General features: G+C 43.0%; 1 protein-coding gene across 1 annotated transcript in view; it reads right to left on the bottom strand.

The window, feature by feature from the left end:
- Window positions 1-10,445, bottom strand: part of pals1a (protein associated with LIN7 1, MAGUK p55 family member a) — a 49,797-nt gene extending 39,352 nt beyond the window's left edge. Inside the window, exons 1-3 of the mRNA XM_079530958.1 lie at window positions 10,309-10,445; window positions 1,866-2,129; window positions 1,107-1,275 (exon numbers count right to left, since the gene is read on the bottom strand). Coding sequence (XP_079387084.1) covers window positions 1,107-1,275; window positions 1,866-2,042 — 346 coding nt within the window. The 5' untranslated portion in view covers window positions 2,043-2,129; window positions 10,309-10,445. The remainder of the gene's footprint in view (window positions 1-1,106; window positions 1,276-1,865; window positions 2,130-10,308) is intronic.
- Between the last annotated feature and the right edge of the window lie 11,540 nt (window positions 10,446-21,985).

Raw genomic sequence — 21,985 nt, 5'->3', positions numbered from 1 at the left:
CCCAGTGCCTCCCCAGTGCCCAGTGTCCCCACAGTGCCTCCCCAGTGCCTCCCCAGTGCCCAGTGTCCCCCACAGTGCCTCCCCAGTGTCACCCCCAGTGCCTCCCAGTGTCCCCACAGTGCCTCCCCAGTGTCACCCCCAGTGCCTCCCCAGTGTCCCCACAGTGCCTCCCCAGTGTCCCCACAGTGCCTCCCCAGTGTCACCCCCAGTGCCTCCCCAGTGTCCCCCACAGTGCCTCCCCAGTGTCCCCACAGTGCCTCCCCAGTGTCCCCACAGTGCCTCCCCAGTGTCCAAATGATCCGATTCGTTCACGAACGTCACATCTCTACTCCCTACTAGACCTGGACGTGCCCGTCGGCCTCCGGCCTACTTGAGAACGATGCAACTAGGGAACCTAATAATACCCGTTGTCAACTTGTCATAGCACCCGTTTTAACTGTCTGTCTGTGTCCCACATGGAGATCTCTGTATCTGTCTGTCTGTGTCCCACATGGAGATCTCTGTATCTGTCTGCCTGTGTCCCACATGGAGATCTCTGTATCTGTCTGTCTGTGTCCCACATGGAGATCTCTGTATCTGTCTGTCTGTGTCCCACATGGAGATCTCTGTATCTGTCTGTCTGTGTCCCACATGGAGATCTCTGTATCTGTCTGTCTGTGTCCCACATGGAGATCTCTGTATCTGTCTGTCTGTCTGTGTCCCACATGGAGATCTCTGTATCTGTCTGTCTGTGTCCCACATGGAGATCTCTGTATCTGTCTGTCTGTGTCCCACATGGAGATCTCTGTATCTGTCTGTCTGTCTGTGTCTGAAGAGTGCAAACTGAATGTGAAAAGTGGACTGGTTAAGTAATCAATCAATCAAATCAATTGTCAGGTGTGGGGTTGCCATGGTAATCAATAGGCTGAAGCAGAGGCTGGAAATTGCACAGGTGAGGGGATTTAGGCTGATTAGGCCCACTGGCAGAGCCTGACCAGAGCCTTTTGTGGTGGTTCTGGAGAACTGTGGGTCCGACTGACTCGACACCGGGCACTGCACTCCCTGTGGGGGTGTGGAACGACACCGGGCACTGTGTGTGTGTGTGTGTGTGTGTGCGCGCGTCCTACCCAGCAGTGTGTGTGTGCTCTGGCTGCCCAGCGGGGGGTGGGCGTGGTCAGACAGGAAGGTGGGGTTATCGATTCCCACCCGAGGATTCTGGGAGAGTTTCCGGAGCCTCAGCGACGTGTTGAGATCCACCTGTTTACCGTCCTCCTCCCTACGGCGGCGCAGGTCCTCCTGGAGAGAGAGAGACACACACACGCACGCACGCGCACGCGCACACGCGCGCGCGCACGCACACGCACGCACGCACGCACGCACGCACGCACGCACGCGCGCGCACACACACACACACACACACACACACACACACACACACACACACACACACACACACACACACACACACACGCACACGCACACGCACACGCACACGCACACGCACACGCAGACCGATTAACAAAAAGTCTTCTAACATTTTTCTGACAAACCTATGTTTCTATGTCAGCGGTGCTCAACCTTTTTCATGTCAAGGACCCCCAGAATTATCTCTATTGGGCCACGGACCCCCCCCATCTCAAAATATGTAGTTCCCAGAAGCCAATATTTTAGTTAAAAATGTTCGCTCTGAAATATATATATATTCAAATATTTGCACCACATTTTCACGATTTTTCAAAAAATAGCAGACCTACAAGCTCGTAGCGCGGCACTCGGTGCTACAAGCTTGTAGATCTGCTATTTTCTTTATTTTTTAAATAACATAACCCGTCCAAAATGGGTTAACAGGAATTAGCATGAATTAGCATGAATGAATGAACAATCACCTGGTGCTGTCTGATCCTCTCCAGCTGAGCGGAGCGGCGCACGGGCAGGGTTCGACTCCCCAGCTCCCCCGGACAGTCCACCGCCATCTCTCTGTGCTGGGCCACGCCCCCTCGAAGCTCCTCCCCTTCCCCCGCCTCACCGCCGCCCACGTGGCCGTTCAGATGGGAGGTCGTCATCGCTCGCTTTGCGTGCGTGTGTGTGTGCGTGTGTGTGTGTGTGTGCGTGTGTGTGTTAAGCACGCATGTTGTGTTCAGCTGTGGACCCTGAGAAAAGAGCAGGAGACAAAGAAAAACACACAATTTACAATTAAGTTAATGAGTTAAGTTTCCATAGTTTAGATTGGGAGTGAGTCTGTAGTTCTGACTGTAATGGGAAGTTCATTCCATAGTTTAGATTGGGAGTGAGTCTGTAGTTCTGACTGCAATGGGAAGTCCATTCCATAGTTTAGATTGGGAGTGAGTCTGTAGTTCTGACTGCAATGGGAAGTTCATTCCATAGTTTAGATTGGGAGTGAGTCTGTAGTTCTGACTGTAATGGGAAGTTCATTCCATAGTTTAGATTGGGAGTGAGTCTGTAGTTCTGACTGTAATGGGAAGTTCATTCCATAGTTTAGATTGGGAGTGAGTCTGTAGTTCTGACTGTAATGGGAAGTTCATTCCATAGTTTAGATTGGGAGTGAGTCTGTAGTTCTGACTGTAATGGGAAGTTCATTCCATAGTTTAGATTGGGAGTGAGTCTGTAGTTCTGACTGTAATGGGAAGTTCATTCCATAGTTTAGATTGGAGTGAGTCTGTAGTTCTGACTGTAATGGGAAGTTCATGCCATAGTTTAGATTGGGAGTGAGTCTGTAGTTCTGACTGCAATGGGAAGTTCATTCCATAGTTTAGATTGGGAGTGAGTCTGTAGTTCTGACTGCAATGGGAAGTTCATTCCATAGTTTAGATTGGGAGTGAGTCTGTAGTTCTGACTGTAATGGGAAGTTCATTCCATAGTTTAGATTGGGAGTGAGTCTGTAGTTCTGACTGTAATGGGAAGTTCATGCCATAGTTTAGATTGGGAGTGAGTCTGTAGTTCTGACTGCAATGGGAAGTTCATTCCATAGTTTAGATTGGGAGTGAGTATGTAGTTCTGACTGTAATGGGAAGTTCATGCCATAGTTTAGATTGGGAGTGAGTCTGTAGTTCTGACTGCAATGGGAAGTTCATTCCATAGTTTAGATTGGGAGTGAGTCTGTAGTTCTGACTGCAAAGGATTATGGCGATTCGTGAGGAGTGCATTTCTAGTTTGTATTATTATTATTAACCCTTTCTCACCCGGCACGTCGACAGAGTGCATTTCTAGTTGAAATTAAAGTTTAATTTTGTTACGGAAGCAAAGCTAATACCTCTATGTGTGTGTGTGTGTAAGTGTGTGTGTGTGCTTGCGTGTGTCACACTGAATATAAGAAATTAGTTTGAACTACAAAAAACAGATATAAACACAAACCAGACCATGTGACCCAGACAGAATCTGAGTGTGTGTGTGTGTGTGCTGCAGTGAATGTCTAGCCTGGCGCAGCCACACTAAACCCGCCCCTATTGCATAGGCGGATGTCCCACGCAGCCCAGCGCGGTGGTATATTAGTATCGCAACGCGAGGCTAGTGAATGTCACCAAGGAGCAGAGCCTTATCTCCTATTCCGCGCACACACACACACACACACACACACACACACACACACACACACACACACACACACACACACACACACACACACACACACACACACACACACACACACACACACACACACACACACACACACACACACACACACACACACACACACACACACACACACACACACACACACACACACACACACACACACACACACAGGGCTGTACCACCAGAGAGACAGAGTGACGTCAAACATTGAATTATAGGGTTAATAAAACATGGCTGCCGTTTGTCTCACAGCTATATCCTACGTAACCTCTCCTTCTCTCCTCTCTCCTCCCTCCTCTCCTATAACCTACCTCCTCTCCTCTCTCCTATGTAACCTCTCCTTCTCTCCTATAACCTACCTTCTCTCCTCTCTCCTATGTAACCTCTCCTTCTCTCCTCTCTCCTACCTCCTCTCCTCTCTCCTATGTAACCTCTCCTTCTCTCCTCTCTCCTACCTCCTCTCCTCTCTCCTACCTCCTCTCCTCTCTCCTATGTAACCTCTCCTTCTCTCCTATAACCTACCTCCTCTCCTCTCTCCTACGTAACCTCTCCTTCTCTCCTCTCTCCTACCTCCTCTCCTCTCTCCTATGTAACCTCTCCTTCTCTCCTCTCTCCTACCTCCTCTCCTCTCTCCTATGTAACCTCTCCTTCTCTCCTCTCTCCTACCTCCTCTCCTCTCTCCTATGTAACCTCTCCTTCTCTCCTCTCTCCTACCTCCTCTCCTCTCTCCTATGTAACCTCTCCTCTCCTCTCTCCTACCTCCTCTCCTCTCTCCTACCTCCTCTCCTCTCTCCTACCTCCTCTCCTCTCTCCTATGTAACCTCTCCTTCTCTCCTATAACCTACCTCCTCTCCTCTCTCCTATGTAACCTCTCCTTCTCTCCTCTCTCCTACCTCCTCTCCTCTCTCCTATGTAACCTCTCCTTCTCTCCTCTCTCCTATGTAACCTCTCCTTCTCTCCTATAACCTACCTCCTCTCCTCTCTCCTACGTAACCTCTCCTTCTCTCCTCTCTCCTACCTCCTCTCCTCTCTCCTATGTAACCTCTCCTTCTCTCCTCTCTCCTACCTCCTCTCCTCTCTCCTATGTAACCTCTCCTTCTCTCCTCTCTCCTACCTCCTCTCCTCTCTCCTATGTAACCTCTCCTTCTCTCCTATAACCTACCTCCTCTCCTCTCTCCTATGTAACCTCTCCTTCTCTCCTCTCTCCTATGTAACCTCTCCTTCTCTCCTATAACCTACCTTCTCTCCTCTCTCCTATGTAACCTCTCCTTCTCTCCTCTCTCCTACCTCCTCTCCTCTCTCCTATGTAACCTCTCCTTCTCTCCTCTCTCCTACCTCCTCTCCTCTCTCCTATGTAACCTCTCCTTCTCTCCTCTCTCCTACCTCCTCTCCTCTCTCCTATGTAACCTCTCCTCTCCTCTCTCCTACCTCCTCTCCTCTCTCCTACCTCCTCTCCTCTCTCCTACCTCCTCTCCTCTCTCCTATGTAACCTCTCCTTCTCTCCTATAACCTACCTCCTCTCCTCTCTCCTATGTAACCTCTCCTTCTCTCCTCTCTCCTACCTCCTCTCCTCTCTCCTATGTAACCTCTCCTTCTCTCCTCTCTCCTACCTCCTCTCCTCTCTCCTATGTAACCTCTCCTTCTCTCCTATAACCTACCTCCTCTCCTCTCTCCTATGTAACCTCTCCTTCTCTCCTATAACCTACCTCCTCTCCTCTCTCCTACGTAACCTCTCCTTCTCTCCTCTCTCCTACCTCCTCTCCTCTCTCCTATGTAACCTCTCCTTCTCTCCTCTCTCCTACCTCCTCTCCTCTCTCCTATGTAACCTCTCCTTCTCTCCTCTCTCCTACCTCCTCTCCTCTCTCCTATGTAACCTCTCCTTCTCTCCTATAACCTACCTCCTCTCCTCTCTCCTATGTAACCTCTCCTTCTCTCCTATAACCTACCTCCTCTCCTCTCTCCTATGTAACCTCTCCTTCTCTCCTATAACCTACCTCCTCTCCTCTCTCCTACGTAACCTCTCCTTCTCTCCTCTCTCCTACCTCCTCTCCTCTCTCCTATGTAACCTCTCCTCCTCTCCTCTCTCCTACCTCCTCTCCTCTCTCCTATGTAACCTCTCCTTCTCTCCTCTCTCCTACCTCCTCTCCTCTCTCCTATGTAACCTCTCCTTCTCTCCTCTCTCCTATGTAACCTCTCCTTCTCTCCTATAACCTACCTCCTCTCCTCTCTCCTATGTAACCTCTCCTTCTCTCCTATAACCTACCTCCTCTCCTCTCTCCTACGTAACCTCTCCTTCTCTCCTCTCTCCTACCTCCTCTCCTCTCTCCTATGTAACCTCTCCTTCTCTCCTCTCTCCTATGTAACCTCTCCTTCTCTCCTATAACCTACCTCCTCTCCTCTCTCCTATGTAACCTCTCCTTCTCTCCTATAACCTACCTCCTCTCCTCTCTCCTACGTAACCTCTCCTTCTCTCCTCTCTCCTACCTCCTCTCCTCTCTCCTATGTAACCTCTCCTTCTCTCCTCTCTCCTATGTAACCTCTCCTTCTCTCCTATAACCTACCTCCTCTCCTCTCTCCTACGTAACCTCTCCTTCTCTCCTATAACCTACATCCTCTCCTCTCTCCTATGTAACCTCTCCTTCTCTCTCTCCTACATCCTCTCCTCTCTCCTATGTAACCTCTCCTTCTCTCCTCTCTCCTCTCTCCTACCTCCTCTCCTCTCTCCTATGTAACCTCTCCTTCTCTCCTCTCTCCTACCTCCTCTCCTCTCTCCTATGTAACCTCTCCTTCTCTCTCTCCTACATCCTCTCCTCTCTCCTATGTAACCTCTCCTTCTCTCCTCTCTCCTACCTCCTCTCCTCTCTCCTATGTAACCTCTCCTTCTCTCCTCTCTCCTACCTCCTCTCCTCTCTCCTATGTAACCTCTCCTTCTCTCCTATAACCTACCTCCTCTCCTCTCTCCTATGTAACCTCTCCTTCTCTCCTATAACCTACCTCCTCTCCTCTCTCCTATGTAACCTCTCCTTCTCTCCTATAACCTACCTCCTCTCCTCTCTCCTATGTAACCTCTCCTTCTCTCCTATAATCTACCTCCTATCCTCTCTCCTATGTAACCTCTCCTTCTCTCCTATATCTCTCCTATAACCTACCTCCTCTCCTCTCTCCTACGAAAGTTAGTTTTAACCTAAGCTTAACCTACAATTTACAATGTATTCATTTATCACACGCTCTTAATCCAGAGCGATTTACAGTAATCAAGAACAACACATGGTGATACTGTACATCACATACATAGAAATAGTCATCAAGAATTATAAGCTAACATCTGTCGAACAGTAGAATATCGAGTAGAATTAAACTATGCGTGTACAGTACTATAGAGTGCTATGTCTACATAAAATCATGCTGTCCAAAGTTACATAAGTTGAGCCTTTGCATACGCCTGTAAGGTCGTGGAGGCTAGGGCAAGTGCTACGGGCTGACCCTACAATGAGCAGTGTGGGGTCAGCATTCTGAAATCATTTAGAAAACTGACAGAGAGAGAGAGAGAGAGAGTAGAGAGAGAGAGAGAGAGAGAGAGAGAGACATAGAGAGAGACTGAGAGAGAGAGAGAGAGAGAGAGAGAGAGCATTCCTGAGAACAGAGGAGGTCTGTGTTGTGAATTGGCTCACATCCCATCATACTTGTCCTCACCTCTCTGTCGCTGCGTGTGTGTGTGTGTGTGTGTGTGTGTGTGTGTGTGTGTGTGTGTGTGTGTGTGTGTGTGTGTGTGTGTGTGTGTGTGTGTGTGTGTGTGTGTATCAAGAAAGGCCGTCATATTAGGCATATTAGACAGACTATGTAGAGACACATACTGTCTGTCCACTGTACCAAGACATCAGAGACACATACTGTCTGTCCACTGTACCAAGACATCAGAGACACATACAGTCTGTCCACTGTACCAAGACATAAGAGACACATACTGTCTGTCCACTGTACCAAGACACCAGAGACACATACTGTCTGTCCACTGTACCAAGACATAAGAGACACATACTGTCTGTCCACTGTACCAAGACATCAGAGACACATACTGTCTGTCCACTGTACCAAGACACCAGAGACACATACTGTCTGTCCACTGTACCAAGACATCAGAGACACATACTGTCTGTCCACTGTACCAAGACACCAGAGACACATACTGTCTGTCCACTGTACCAAGACACCAGAGACACATACTGTCTGTCCACTGTACCAAGACATAAGAGACACATACTGTCTGTCCACTGTACCAAGACATCAGAGACACATACTGTCTGTCCACTGTACCAAGACACCAGAGACACATACTGTCTGTCCACTGTACCAAGACACCAGAGACACATACTGTCTGTCCACTGTACCAAGACATCAGAGACACATACTGTCTGTCCACTGTACCAAGACATCAGAGACACATACTGTCTGTCCACTGTACCAAGACACCAGAGACACATACTGTCTGTCCACTGTACCAAGACATAAGAGACACATACTGTCTGTCCACTGTACCAAGACATCAGAGACACATACTGTCTGTCCACTGTACCAAGACACCAGAGACACATACTGTCTGTCCACTGTACCAAGACACCAGAGACACATACTGTCTGTCCACTGTACCAAGACATCAGAGACACATACTGTCTGTCCACTGTACCAAGACACCAGAGACACATACTGTCTGTCCACTGTACCAAGACACCAGAGACACATACTGTCTGTCCACTGTACCAAGACATAAGAGACACATACTGTCTGTCCACTGTACCAAGACATCAGAGACACATACTGTCTGTCCACTGTACCAAGACACCAGAGACACATACTGTCTGTCCACTGTACCAAGACACCAGAGACACATACTGTCTGTCCACTGTACCAAGACACCAGAGACACATACTGTCTGTCCACTGTACCAAGACATCAGAGACACATACTGTCCACTGTACCAAGACATCAGAGACACATACTGTCTGTCCACTGTACCAGGACATCAGAGACACATACTGTCCACTGTACCAAGACATCAGAGACACATACTGTCTGTCCACTGTACCAGGACATCAGAGACACATACTGTCCACTGTACCAAGACATCAGAGACACATAGTGTCCACCCGGAAGTCCTTCTCCATGGATTCCCTGAACTCCTGAGCCCACACCCGCTGCTCTGCTCACAGCTACTGATGCTCTCCCCTCCTTTGCACTAGGTATGTTGGTGTGTGGTGTTTTAATGTTGTACGGGTCACTGTGTGCCTCTGTTGTCTTAATGTTGTACGGGTCACTGTGTGCCTCTGTTGTCTTGGTATGTTGGTGTGTGGTGTTTTAATGTTGTACGGGTCACTGTGTGCCTCTGTTGTCTTGTACTGTATCTGTATCTGTATGCTGCAGGGCGGGTCCTTGGGGTCCAAGACAAATGTCTCCCTCGGGAGACAAAATAAAGAAACCTTGAACCTTGACCACAGCCACTGACCACAGCCACTGACCACAGCCACTGACCACAGCTACTGCCCACAGCTACTGCCCACAGCCACTGACCACAGCTACTGCCCACAGCTACTGCCCACAGCCACTGACCACAGCTACTGCCCACAGCTACTGCCCAGTGCCCACAGCTCAGACAATCTGACCACAGGTCAGCTACATGTCAAACAGGACAGTTTTGTGCTGCTTGTAAAAGCAGAGGTTGTGGCTTCAGTATTTAACTCTAAATATATACATCACACACACACACACACACACACACACACACACACACAGTGCATGTCTGAACCTGTAGCATCATCATCATGTCAATAATCTCACAGAGCAGACAGTGTGTGTGTGTGTGTGTGTGTGTGTGTGTGTGTGTGTGTGTGTGTGTGTGTGTGTGTGTGTGTGTGTGTGTGTGTGTTTTGGTTTAAAACAAATACATTCTCCCTAACTTTATCTTTAACAACCCGAACACACACTTAGTGTTTATGCCTATAAACCCAAAGCTATAAAATATGAGTTATTAGCAACACCTTACGTTAGTTTACACATTACTAGACCGAGGCTATAATGCTAGTTAATGTAGTTATAATAGTTACTAGTAGTTCTATCAGTTGTTTAATTACTTATAAACATTAATAGTTTACATACTAGTGGCTCAGAAGGCATGCTAGTTAATATTGTTATCAATAATAGTTACTATTAGTTATGGTTACATCAGTTGATACATTATAAACATGAATAGTTTAGTAGTGAAGGGAGGAGGCTAATGCTAGTTAATTTAGTTATAAACAATAGTTGGTATCAGTTATATTAGTTAGTATATAAACATGAATAGTTTAGTAGTGAAGGGAGGAGGCTAATGCTAGTTAATTTAGTTATAAACAATAGTTGGTATCAGTTATATTAGTTAGTATATAAACATGAATAGTTTAGTAGTGAAGGGAGGAGGCTAATGCTAGTTAATTTAGTTATAAACAATAGTTGGTATCAGTTATATTAGTTAGTATATAAACATGAATAGTTTAGTAGTGAAGGGAGGATGCTAATGCTAGTTAATTTAGTTATAAACAATAGTTACTGTCAGTTCTATTAGTTAGTATCAGTTATATTAGTTAGTATATAAACATTAGTTTAGTAGTGAAGGGAGGATGCTAATGCTAGGCTAACGGTTAGCTTCCTCCTCCAACAACAACCTGTTGAACAACAAAGAGAGAATTAAAGGACACTTCTTACCTTCCTTTCCTAGAACCATAAACACTCCTCCGTCCTAACCACCAACAACCTCCATATAAGGAGCTCCGGATATCAAGACAGACTTATGATAATTAATAAGCATGAAATACTTTATGCTGTTTGTGTCTCAAAACTCCCTGTTGGGCTGAGAGAGAGAGAGAGAGAGAGACTGCGACACTGTCGCCAAAAAGAGCAGATCTACAAGCTGTCGACGCGGCGCGCCGCGACGCGTCGACAGCTTGGAGATCTGTGCTTCATGTCCCGTCCCCCCCCCACCTCCTCTCTCGATAGTATCGCGAGATGGGAGTTAACCTCGCGTCTGCGTGCGGCGCCCAACGAAGTGTCTCTCTCTCTCTCTCTCTCTGTCTCTCTCTCTCGCTCTCTCTCTCTCTGTCTCTCTCTCTCTCTCTCTCTCTCTCTCTCTCTGTCTTTTATGATGAATTCCTGTTCTGTCTATAGAAGTGTCTATTTGTACGTCTCTAAATGTTTTGATGATTTGAACATGGTGGACCCTATTGGAAACAAGTGTAATGCTTAATTGGGTCGTCCACTCACAGTTAACAGCCTTTGTATTGAGTTTGTGCTTGAAATGTACTGTAATTCTGCAAACTGTTAATAAATTCTTCAATCGATCAATCAAAAACTCTCTCTCTCTCTGTCTCTGTCTCTCTCTCTCTCTCTCTCTCTCTCTCTCTGTCTCTCTCTCTCTCTCTCTCTCTCTCTCTCTCTCTCTCTGTGTCTCTCTCTCTCTCTCTGTCTCTCTGTCTCTCTCTCTCTCTCTCTCTCTCTCTGTGTCTCTCTCTCTCTCTGTCTCTGTCTCTCTCGACCGTTCATGATCCGGTCCGGAGCCCCGCCCCCACTGACTGTTTCCGTATCCGCTCCATACCGGATGTGCAAATCACAAAGGTGATTGGTCCTTCCTCACCCAATTAAATTCAAAGGATCTTTTATCGTCATGAGAAAACATACATACGGTTACATTGTTGCCAAAGCAAGTGTCACATTGTCATATTTCGTCGACAAATAGCAGCATTTCTCCTCAATACTATTTAATTTAAACAGTTTAAACTCGTCTTAAATCTGAGTTGTTTTTTTGTATACTAAGGTAGCAGCTCTCAGAAAGGACAGCGGCTCACTGTCGCCCTCCTGTGGTTCATCACCACCTTCACACTTGAAAAGGTGGATAATATTATATTAGCTCGGTTGATTTACAAACTATGAAAACTATGTGTGACTGGTTTTATTTGTTGTTAGAGTTATTTTATTATAACTCTACTTTATAACTTGATATATACTTTATAATACTTGGGGGTTTTATGCTAAACGTTTGGTAATAATTGTTTAACACACACCTGTTGGTTGATTGAAATAAAGAGCAGTTTTGCAACAAATGCTGGAGGTTTTATTGATCATTAAGAGGAGCTAGCCTAGCCTAGCTCTATGAGCAGCAGAATACTTTAATATTATTGGACTTTAGTTCAAATGAAAGATCAACTTCTCTGCAGTCTAACTTCTGTCTGTGATCCATTCCGATTTCTGACTGAGTTCAGGGTGCCTGTTTATTGTGGTCTGTATCGCCCTCAAGTGGACGAAAGCTGCAACAGGCCTACATTACTGTACAACCATAGCCTACAGCGTTTTGGAAAGTGATTTAGAGAAAGTTATATTATATTATTATTTATAAAATGTGAAGATTGCAGCCCACTTTGTCTTTAAATCATTTCTCCTCCTTCCGGCTGCTGCTGCTGTTAACCAGGAGGCTTGTGGTGGACTTTTATTTGTATTTATTTTGGTCAAAATTATTTCATAGGACATACAAAATGAGTGGACAATAATATGACCATAAATACATTAAGAGCTAGACCTCAAAGACCACTGGTTTTTACATTTGTATTTATTTCAATTATCCTATTTACCTCAAACACTATTTAACTTGTATTCCTTCAACACAACGTACCAGACACTCCACTCAGGTTTACTTTACTGTTCCTTTGGTTAGTATTGAATTAGGTAAATATGCCTTTTCCTTTAAAGCCCATACAGACTGGAATACTTTACCAAATAACATTAGATCCATCTCAACATTCACAGGTTTCAAAAGTGCACTGTCTTCTTACTTCAAAGTTGTATGTTCTTGCTTTCGGTAAATATGCCATTATATCACCATGTTTATTCCTTTATTACTATCATTGTATTGTTTGCACTCACTGTATAGACGTAGTATTTTCACTCACTGTATAGACGTAGTATTTTCACTCACTGTATAGACGTAGTATTTTCATAATGTGCTACAGTATATTAGTATTATTACTCACTGTATAGACGTAGTATTTTCACTCACTGTATAGACGTAGTATTTTCATAATGTGCTACAGTATATTAGTATTATTACTCACTGTATAGACGTAGTATTTTCATAATGTGCTACAGTATATTAGTATTATTACTCACTGTATAGACGTAGTATTTTCATGTGTTACAGTATATTAGTATTATTACTCACTGTATAGACGTAGTATTTTCATGTGTTACAGTATATTAGTATTATTACTCACTGTATAGACGTAATATTTTCATAATGTGTTACAGTATATTAGTATTATTACTCACTGTATAGACGTAGTATTTTCATAATGTGTTACAGTATATTAGTATTATTACTCACTGTATAGACGTAGTATTTTCATAATGTGTTACAGTATATTAGTATTATTACTCACTGTATAGACGTAGTATTTTCATAATGTGTTACAGTATATTAGTATTATTACTCACTGTATAGACGTAGTATTTTCATAATGTGTTACAGTATATTAGTATTATTACTCACTGTATAGACGTAGTATTATTACTCACTGTATAGACGTAGTATTTTCATAATGTGTTACAGTATATTAGTATTATTACTCACTGTATAGACGTAGTATTTTCATAATGTGCTACAGTATATTAGTATTATTACTCACTGTATAGACGTAGTATTTTCATAATGTGCTACAGTATATTAGTATTATTACTCACTGTATAGACGTAGTATTTTCATAATGTGCTACAGTATATTAGTATTATTACTCACTGTATAGACGTAGTATTTTCATAATGTGTTACAGTATATTAGTATTATTACTCACTGTATAGACGTAGTATTATTACTCACTGTATAGACGTAGTATTTTCATAATGTGTTACAGTATATTAGTATTATTACTCACTGTATAGACGTAGTATTTTCATAATGTGTTACAGTATATTAGTATTATTACTCACTGTATAGACGTAGTATTTTCATAATGTGCTACAGTATATTAGTATTATTACTCACTGTATAGACGTAGTATTTTCATAATGTGCTACAGTATATTAGTATTATTACTCACTGTATAGACGTAGTATTTTCATAATGTGTTACAGTATATTAGTATTATTACTCACTGTATAGACGTAGTATTTTCATAATGTGTTACAGTATATTAGTATTATTACTCACTGTATAGACGTAGTATTTTCATAATGTGTTACAGTATATTATTATTATTACTCACTGTATAGACGTAGTATTTTCATAATGTGTTACAGTATATTAGTATTATTACTCACTGTATAGACGTAGTATTTTCATAATGTGTTACAGTATATTAGTATTATTACTCACTGTATAGACGTAGTATTTTCATAATGTGCTACAGTATATTAGTATTATTACTCACTGTATAGACGTAGTATTTTCATAATGTGCTACAGTATATTAGTATTATTACTCACTGTATAGACGTAGTATTTTCATAATGTGTTACAGTATATTAGTATTATTACTCACTGTATAGACGTAGTATTTTCATAATGTGTTACAGTATATTAGTATTATTACTCACTGTATAGACGTAGTATTTTCATGTGTTACAGTATATTATTGGATTCAATGCCATAATGAGGCTGTGAGGTTTTCAAGGTTTGTTATGTATTGTTTTGTTTCATTGTTTAGTGTTTTGTCCTGTCCATGTTTAGTTGTATGTAATTTGTTTTGTTTCATTGTTTACATGTACAATAATGATTGTGACATGTATCTGTGTTGGGAGCCCCTCGGAAACGAGAGTACATGTCAAGCGGTCTTTTTAGAACGAGAGTACATGTCAAGGGGTCTTTTTAAAACGAGAGTACATGTCAAGGGGTCTTTTTAGAACGAGAGTACATGTCAAGGGTCTTTTTAAAACGAGAGTACATGTCAAGGTCTTTTTAAAACGAGAGTACATGTCAAGGGTCTTTTTAAAACGAGAGTACATGTCAAGGTCTTTTTAAAACGAGATTACATGTCAAGGGTCTTTTTAAAACGAGAGTACATGTCAAGGGTCTTTTTAAAACGAGAGTACATGTCAAGGTCTTTTTAAAACGAGAGTACATGTCAAGGGGTCTTTTTAAAACGAGAGTACATGTCAAGGGGTCTTTTTAAAACGAGAGCACATGTCAAGCGGTCTTTTTAAAACGAGAGCACATGTCAAGCGGTCTTTTTAAAACGAGAGTACATGTCAAGGGGTCTTTTTAAAACGGGAGTACATGTCAAGGTCTTTTTAAAACGAGAGTACATGTCAAGGGGTCTTTTTAAAACGAGAGTACATGTCAAGGGTCTTTTTAAAACGAGAGTACATGTCAAGGGTCTTTTTAAAACGAGAGTACATGTCAAGGTCTTTTTAAAACGAGAGTACATGTCAAGGGTCTTTTTAAAAGGAGAGTACATGTCAAGGGGTCTTTTTAAAACGAGAGCACATGTCAAGCGGTCTTTTTAAAACGAGAGCACATGTCAAGGGTCTTTTTAAAACGAGAGTACATGTCAAGGGTCTTTTTAGAACGAGAGTACATGTCAAGGGGTCTTTTTAAAACGAGAGTACATGTCAAGCGGTCTTTTTAAAACGAGAGTACATGTCAAGGTCTTTTTAAAACGAGAGTACATGTCAAGGTCTTTTTAAAACGAGAGTACATGTCAAGGGTCTTTTTAAAACGAGAGTACATGTCAAGGGTCTTTTTAAAACGAGAGTACATGTCAAGGGTCTTTTTAAAACGAGAGTACATGTCAAGCGGTCTTTTTAAAACGAGAGTACATGTCAAGGGTCTTTTTAAAACGAGAGTACATGTCAAGGTCTTTTTAAAACGAGAGTACATGTCAAGGGATCTTTTTAAAACGAGAGTACATGTCAAGGTCTTTTTAAAACGAGAGTACATGTCAAGGTCTTTTTAAAACGAGAGTACATGTCAAGGTCTTTTTAAAACGAGAGTACATGTCAAGGGGTCTTTTTAAAACGAGAGTACATGTCAAGGGTCTTTTTAAAACGAGAGTACATGTCAAGGGTCTTTTTAAAACGAGAGTACATGTCAAGGGGTCTTTTTAAAACGAGAGTACATGTCAAGGGTCTTTTTAAAACGAGAGTACATGTCAAGCGGTCTTTTTAGAACGAGAGTACATGTCAAGGGATCTTTTTAGAACGAGAGTACATGTCAAGGGGTCTTTTTAGAACGAGAGTACATGTCAAGGGGTCTTTTTAGAACGAGAGTACATGTCAAGGGGTCTTTTTAGAACGAGAGTACATGTCAAGCGGTCTTTTTAAAACGAGAGTACATGTCAAGGGATCTTTTTAAAACGAGAGTACATGTCAAGGGGTCTTTTTAAAACGAGAGTACATGTCAAGGGTCTTTTTAGAACGAGAGTACATGTCAAGGGTCTTTTTAGAACGAGAGTACATGTCAAGGGGTCTTTTTAGAACGAGAGTACATGTCAAGCGGTCTTTTTAGAACGAGAGTACATGTCAAGGGTCTTTTTAGAACGAGAGTACATGTCAAGGGTCTTTTTAAAACGAGAGTACATGTCAAGCGGTCTTTTTTGCAAAACGAGAGTACATGTCAAGCGGTCTTTTTAGAACGAGAGTACATGTCAAGGGTCTTTTTAGAACGAGAGTACATGTCAAGGGTCTTTTTAGAACGAGAGTACATGTCAAGCGGTCTTTTTAGAACGAGAGTACATGTCAAGGGGTCTTTTTAAAACGAGAGTACATGTCAAGCGGTCTTTTTAAAACGAGAGTACATGTCAAGCGGTCTTTTTAGAACGAGAGTACATGTCAAGGGGTCTTTTTAGAACGAGAGTACATGTCAAGGGTCTTTTTAGAACGAGAGTACATGTCAAGCGGTCTTTTTAAAAGGAGAGTACATGTCAAGGGGTCTTTTTAGAACGAGAGTACATGTCAAGGGGTCTTTTTAGAACGAGAGTACATGTCAAGCGGTCTTTTTAAAACGAGAGTACATGTCAAGGGGTCTTTTTAGAACGAGAGTACATGTCAAGGGGTCTTTTTAAAAGGAGAGTACATGTCAAGGTCTTTTTAAAACGAGAGTACATGTCAAGCGGTCTTTTTAGAACGAGAGTACATGTCAAGGGTCTTTTTAAAACGAGAGTACATGTCAAGGGGTCTTTTTAGAACGAGAGTACATGTCAAGGGGTCTTTTTAGAACGAGAGTACATGTCAAGGGTCTTTTTAAAACGAGAGTACATGTCAAGGGTCTTTTTAAAACGAGAGTACATGTCAAGCGGTCTTTTTAGAACGAGAGTACATGTCAAGGGATCTTTTTAGAACGAGAGTACATGTCAAGGGGTCTTTTTAGAACGAGAGTACATGTCAAGGGGTCTTTTTAGAACGAGAGTACATGTCAAGGGGTCTTTTTAGAACGAGAGTACATGTCAAGCGGTCTTTTTAAAACGAGAGTACATGTCAAGGGATCTTTTTAAAACGAGAGTACATGTCAAGGGGTCTTTTTAAAACGAGAGTACATGTCAAGGGTCTTTTTAGAACGAGAGTACATGTCAAGGGTCTTTTTAGAACGAGAGTACATGTCAAGGGGTCTTTTTAGAACGAGAGTACATGTCAAGCGGTCTTTTTAGAACGAGAGTACATGTCAAGGGTCTTTTTAGAACGAGAGTACATGTCAAGGGTCTTTTTAAAACGAGAGTACATGTCAAGGGTCTTTTTAGAACGAGAGCACATGTCAAGGGTCTTTTTAGAACGAGAGTACATGTCAAGGGTCTTTTTAGAACGAGAGTACATGTCAAGGTCTTTTTAAAACGAGAGCACATGTCAAGCGGTCTTTTTTGCAAAACGAGAGTACATGTCAAGCGGTCTTTTTAGAACGAGAGTACATGTCAAGGGGTCTTTTTAGAACGAGAGTACATGTCAAGCGGTCTTTTTAGAACGAGAGTACATGTCAAGGGTCTTTTTAGAACGAGAGTACATGTCAAGGGTCTTTTTAGAACGAGAGTACATGTCAAGCGGTCTTTTTAGAACGAGAGTACATGTCAAGGGGTCTTTTTAAAACGAGAGTACATGTCAAGCGGTCTTTTTAAAACGAGAGTACATGTCAAGCGGTCTTTTTAGAACGAGAGTACATGTCAAGGGGTCTTTTTAGAACGAGAGTACATGTCAAGGGTCTTTTTAGAACGAGAGTACATGTCAAGCGGTCTTTTTAAAAGGAGAGTACATGTCAAGGGGTCTTTTTAGAACGAGAGTACATGTCAAGGGGTCTTTTTAGAACGAGAGTACATGTCAAGCGGTCTTTTTAAAACGAGAGTACATGTCAAGGGGTCTTTTTAGAACGAGAGTACATGTCAAGGGGTCTTTTTAAAAGGAGAGTACATGTCAAGGTCTTTTTAAAACGAGAGTACATGTCAAGCGGTCTTTTTAGAACGAGAGTACATGTCAAGGGTCTTTTTAAAACGAGAGTACATGTCAAGGGGTCTTTTTAGAACGAGAGTACATGTCAAGGGGTCTTTTTAGAACGAGAGTACATGTCAAGGGTCTTTTTAAAACGAGAGTACATGTCAAGGGTCTTTTTAAAACGAGAGTACATGTCAAGGGTCTTTTTAAAACGAGAGTACATGTCAAGGGTCTTTTTAAAACGAGAGTACATGTCAAGGGTCTTTTTAGAACGAGAGTACATGTCAAGGGGTCTTTTTAGAACGAGAGTACATGTCAAGGGTCTTTTTAAAACGAGAGTACATGTCAAGGGGTCTTTTTAGAACGAGAGTACATGTCAAGGGGTCTTTTTAGAACGAGAGTACATGTCAAGGGTCTTTTTAGAACGAGAGCACATGTCAAGGGTCTTTTTAGAACGAGAGTACATGTCAAGGGTCTTTTTAGAACGAGAGTACATGTCAAGGGTCTTTTTAAAACGAGAGTACATGTCAAGGGATCTTTTTTCCTAATAAAGAACATTTAATCATCAACCACCACAAGCCACACGGAATGGAAAGAAAACAGATGTTTTTTCTTCATCTTTTATTCAAAAGCTTTTGTATTTTAAATAAAACCATTTTAATAAATCACATGAGCAATAACCATTGTAAACAATTTAAACTTATTTTTAAGACTCTTCCAGTTCTACAAGGCGTGACTGCTTGATGACAATAATGTCCGGCATTCTTAAAAGAAAAAAAGAAAAACTAATCGTTATTTTTCTACTGTAGTTGGACCATATATCTCTCTGAGTTGGACCATATATCTCTCTGAGTTGGACCATATCTCTCTCTGAGTTGGACCATATCTCTCTCTGAGTTGGACCATATCTCTCTGAGTTGGACCATATATCTCTCTGAGTTGGACCATATCTCTCTGAGTTGGACCATATCTCTCTGAGTTGGACCATATCTCTCTGAGTTGGACCATATCTCTCTGAGTTGGACCATATCTCTCTGAGTTGGACCATATCTCTCTGAGTTGGACCATATCTCTCTGAGTTGGACCATATCTCTCTGAGTTGGACCATATCTCTCTGAGTTGGACCATATCTCTCTGAGTTGGACCATATCTCTCTGAGTTGGACCATATCTCTCTCTGAGTTGGACCATATCTCTCTGAGTTGGACCATATCTCTCTGAGTTGGACCATATCTCTCTCTGAGTTGGACCATATCTCTCTCTGAGTTGGACCATATCTCTCTCTGAGTTGGACCATATCTCTCTCTGAGTTGGACCATATCTCTCTCTGAGTTGGACCAGTGGTTAGAAGGCAAAAAATAATAATCTAAAATCTAAACGGTTAACAGCGTTCCTAAATATTATGCATTTGAACATTTCAAAAGATAATTTCACCCTGTTTTCTCTTTTATATCTTTAAGAATAAAACAAATTGCATATATATATATATATATATATATATATATAAATATATATATATATATATATATATATATATATATATATATATATATATATATATATATATACCAAGTGTCTGGTAAGGACAACGTCTACAGTTAACAAACATTAAATAAATGCTGAACATATGTTTTGGAGCCAGGTTCAAATGTTTCACCTATTATTGTTAATCTACAAGCTCACCATCCTGACGCGTTGTGAGCTTGTAGATCACCATCCTGACGCGTTGTGAGCTTGTAGATCACCATCCTGACGCGTTGTGAGCTTGTAGATCACCATCCTGACGCGTTGTGAGCTTGTAGATCGACTATTTTCAAATAGCCTGTACTGTATATATATGGCTATTAAAAGTGGTTACACTGGTTTTGACTCTACTGTAGACATTTAGCTAGTGGGGACCCCCTGGAATCACTCCAAGGGACCCCCTGGAATCACTCCAAGGGACCCCCTGGAATCACTCCAAGGGACCCCCTGGAATCACCCCAAGGGACCCCCAGGAATCACTCCAAGGGACCCCCTGGAATCACCCCAAGGGACCCCCTGGAATCACTCCAAGGGACCCCCTGGAATCACTCCAAGGGACCCCCTGGAATCACTCCAAGGGACCCCCAGGAATCACTCCAAGGGACCCCCAGGAATCACTCCAAGGGACCCCCTGGAATCACCCCAAGGGACCCCCAGGAATCACTCCAAGGGACCCCCAGGAATCACTCCAAGGGACCCCCTGGAATCACTCCAAGGGACCCCCAGGAATCACTCCAAGGGACCCCCTGTAATCACTCCAAGGGACCCCCTGTAATCACTCCAAGGGACCCCCTGGAATCACTCCAAGGGACCCCCTGGAATCACTCCAAGGGACCCCCAGGAATCACTCCAAGGGACCCCCTGGAATCACTCCAAGGGACCCCCTGGAATCACTCCAAGGGACCCCCTGGAATCACTCCAAGGGACCCCCAGGAATCATTCCAAGGGACCCCCTGGAATCACTCCAAGGGACCCCCTGGGGTTCCCCACTTTGATAACCCACTGTCCTAAATACCGACAGTATAAGTGCCAATAAAGCTGTTGCATCGTTGCACGAGAAATATATTATTCTAGATATTTTTTCTTTCTTTTTTTTTGGGGGGGGGGGGTAATCTCAATTGTGCAATGCAATGTTGACATCAAATCTTACAATATGGGGATTTGTGGCACATTCTCAAAAAGAAAAAATATGAATTATATATTTTTGATCAACTGTCAATCAATCCTCGACTAATAAAGCCCTGCTTTTGAATTTGTACCGTTTATTCACTACCCTAATCTATTCACGACTCGCCGAAGCCTGCAGACACTAAAACAATTAAAATCAATACTAAAACAATTAAAATCAAACTAAATAAAAGCACTTTGACGTGTGATTTTGGAAAACACACTAAATGGGGGTTTGGTGAACCTTCAACCTGGTACTGTAGTGTAGGCAGAACCTTCAACCTGGTACTGTAGTGTAGGCAGAACCTTCAACCTGGTACTGTAGTGTAGGCAGAACCTTCAACCTGGTACTGTAGTGTAGGCAGAACCTTCAACCTGGTACTGTAGTGTAGGCAGAACCTTCAACCTGGTACTATAGTGTAGGCAGAACCTTCAACCTGGTACTATAGTATAGGCAGAACCTTCAACCTGGTACTGTAGTGTAGGCAGAACCTTCAACCTGGTACTGTAGTATAGGCAGAACCTTCAACCTGGTACTATAGTGTAGGCAGAACCTTCAACCTGGTACTATAGTGTAGGCAGAACCTTCAACCTGGTACTGTAGTGTAGGCAGAACCTTCAACCTGGTACTATAGTATAGGCAGAACCTTCAACCTGGTACTGTAGTGTAGGCAGAACCTTCAACCTGGTACTGTAGTATAGGCAGAACCTTCAACCTGGTACTGTAGTGTAGGCAGAACCTTCAACCTGGTACTGTAGTGTAGGCAGAACCTTCAACCTGGTACTGTAGTATAGGCAGAACCTTCAACCTGGTACTGTAGTATAGGCAGAACCTTCAACCTGGTACTGTAGTGTAGGCAGAACCTTCAACCTGGTACTGTAGTGTAGGCAGAACCTTCAACCTGGGCCACAGATTTGGATTTTTATGGGCCAAAAAACACGTATAAAAATCTACTTTTTTAAAAAGGCCTGTGTACGTGTGGATGAGGCCTTAGGCCGCAGCAGCCAGGCTGGTACAACTACATGGTGTTTAGGGGCTTTGTCCTGGCCAGGCTGGTACAACTACAGGGTGTTTAGGGGCTTTGTCCTGGCCAGGCTGGTACAACTACAGGGTGTTTAGGGGCTTTGTCCTGGCCAGGCTGGTACAACTACAGGGTGTTTAGGGGCTTTGTCCTGACCAGGCTGGTACAACTACAGGGTGTTTAGGGGCGTTGTCCTGGCCAGGCTTGTACAACTACAGGGTGTTTAGGGGCTTTGTCCTGGCCAGGCTGGTACAACTACATGGTGTTTAGGGGCGTT

The sequence above is a fragment of the Electrona antarctica genome (genome assembly GCF_951216825.1).
Source record: "Electrona antarctica genome assembly, contig: scaffold_64, whole genome shotgun sequence".
Classification (NCBI taxonomy): Eukaryota; Metazoa; Chordata; class Actinopteri; order Myctophiformes; family Myctophidae; genus Electrona; species Electrona antarctica.
Note: the sequence above shows the minus strand (reverse complement) of the source record. Positions and strands in the feature narration are given on the sequence as shown.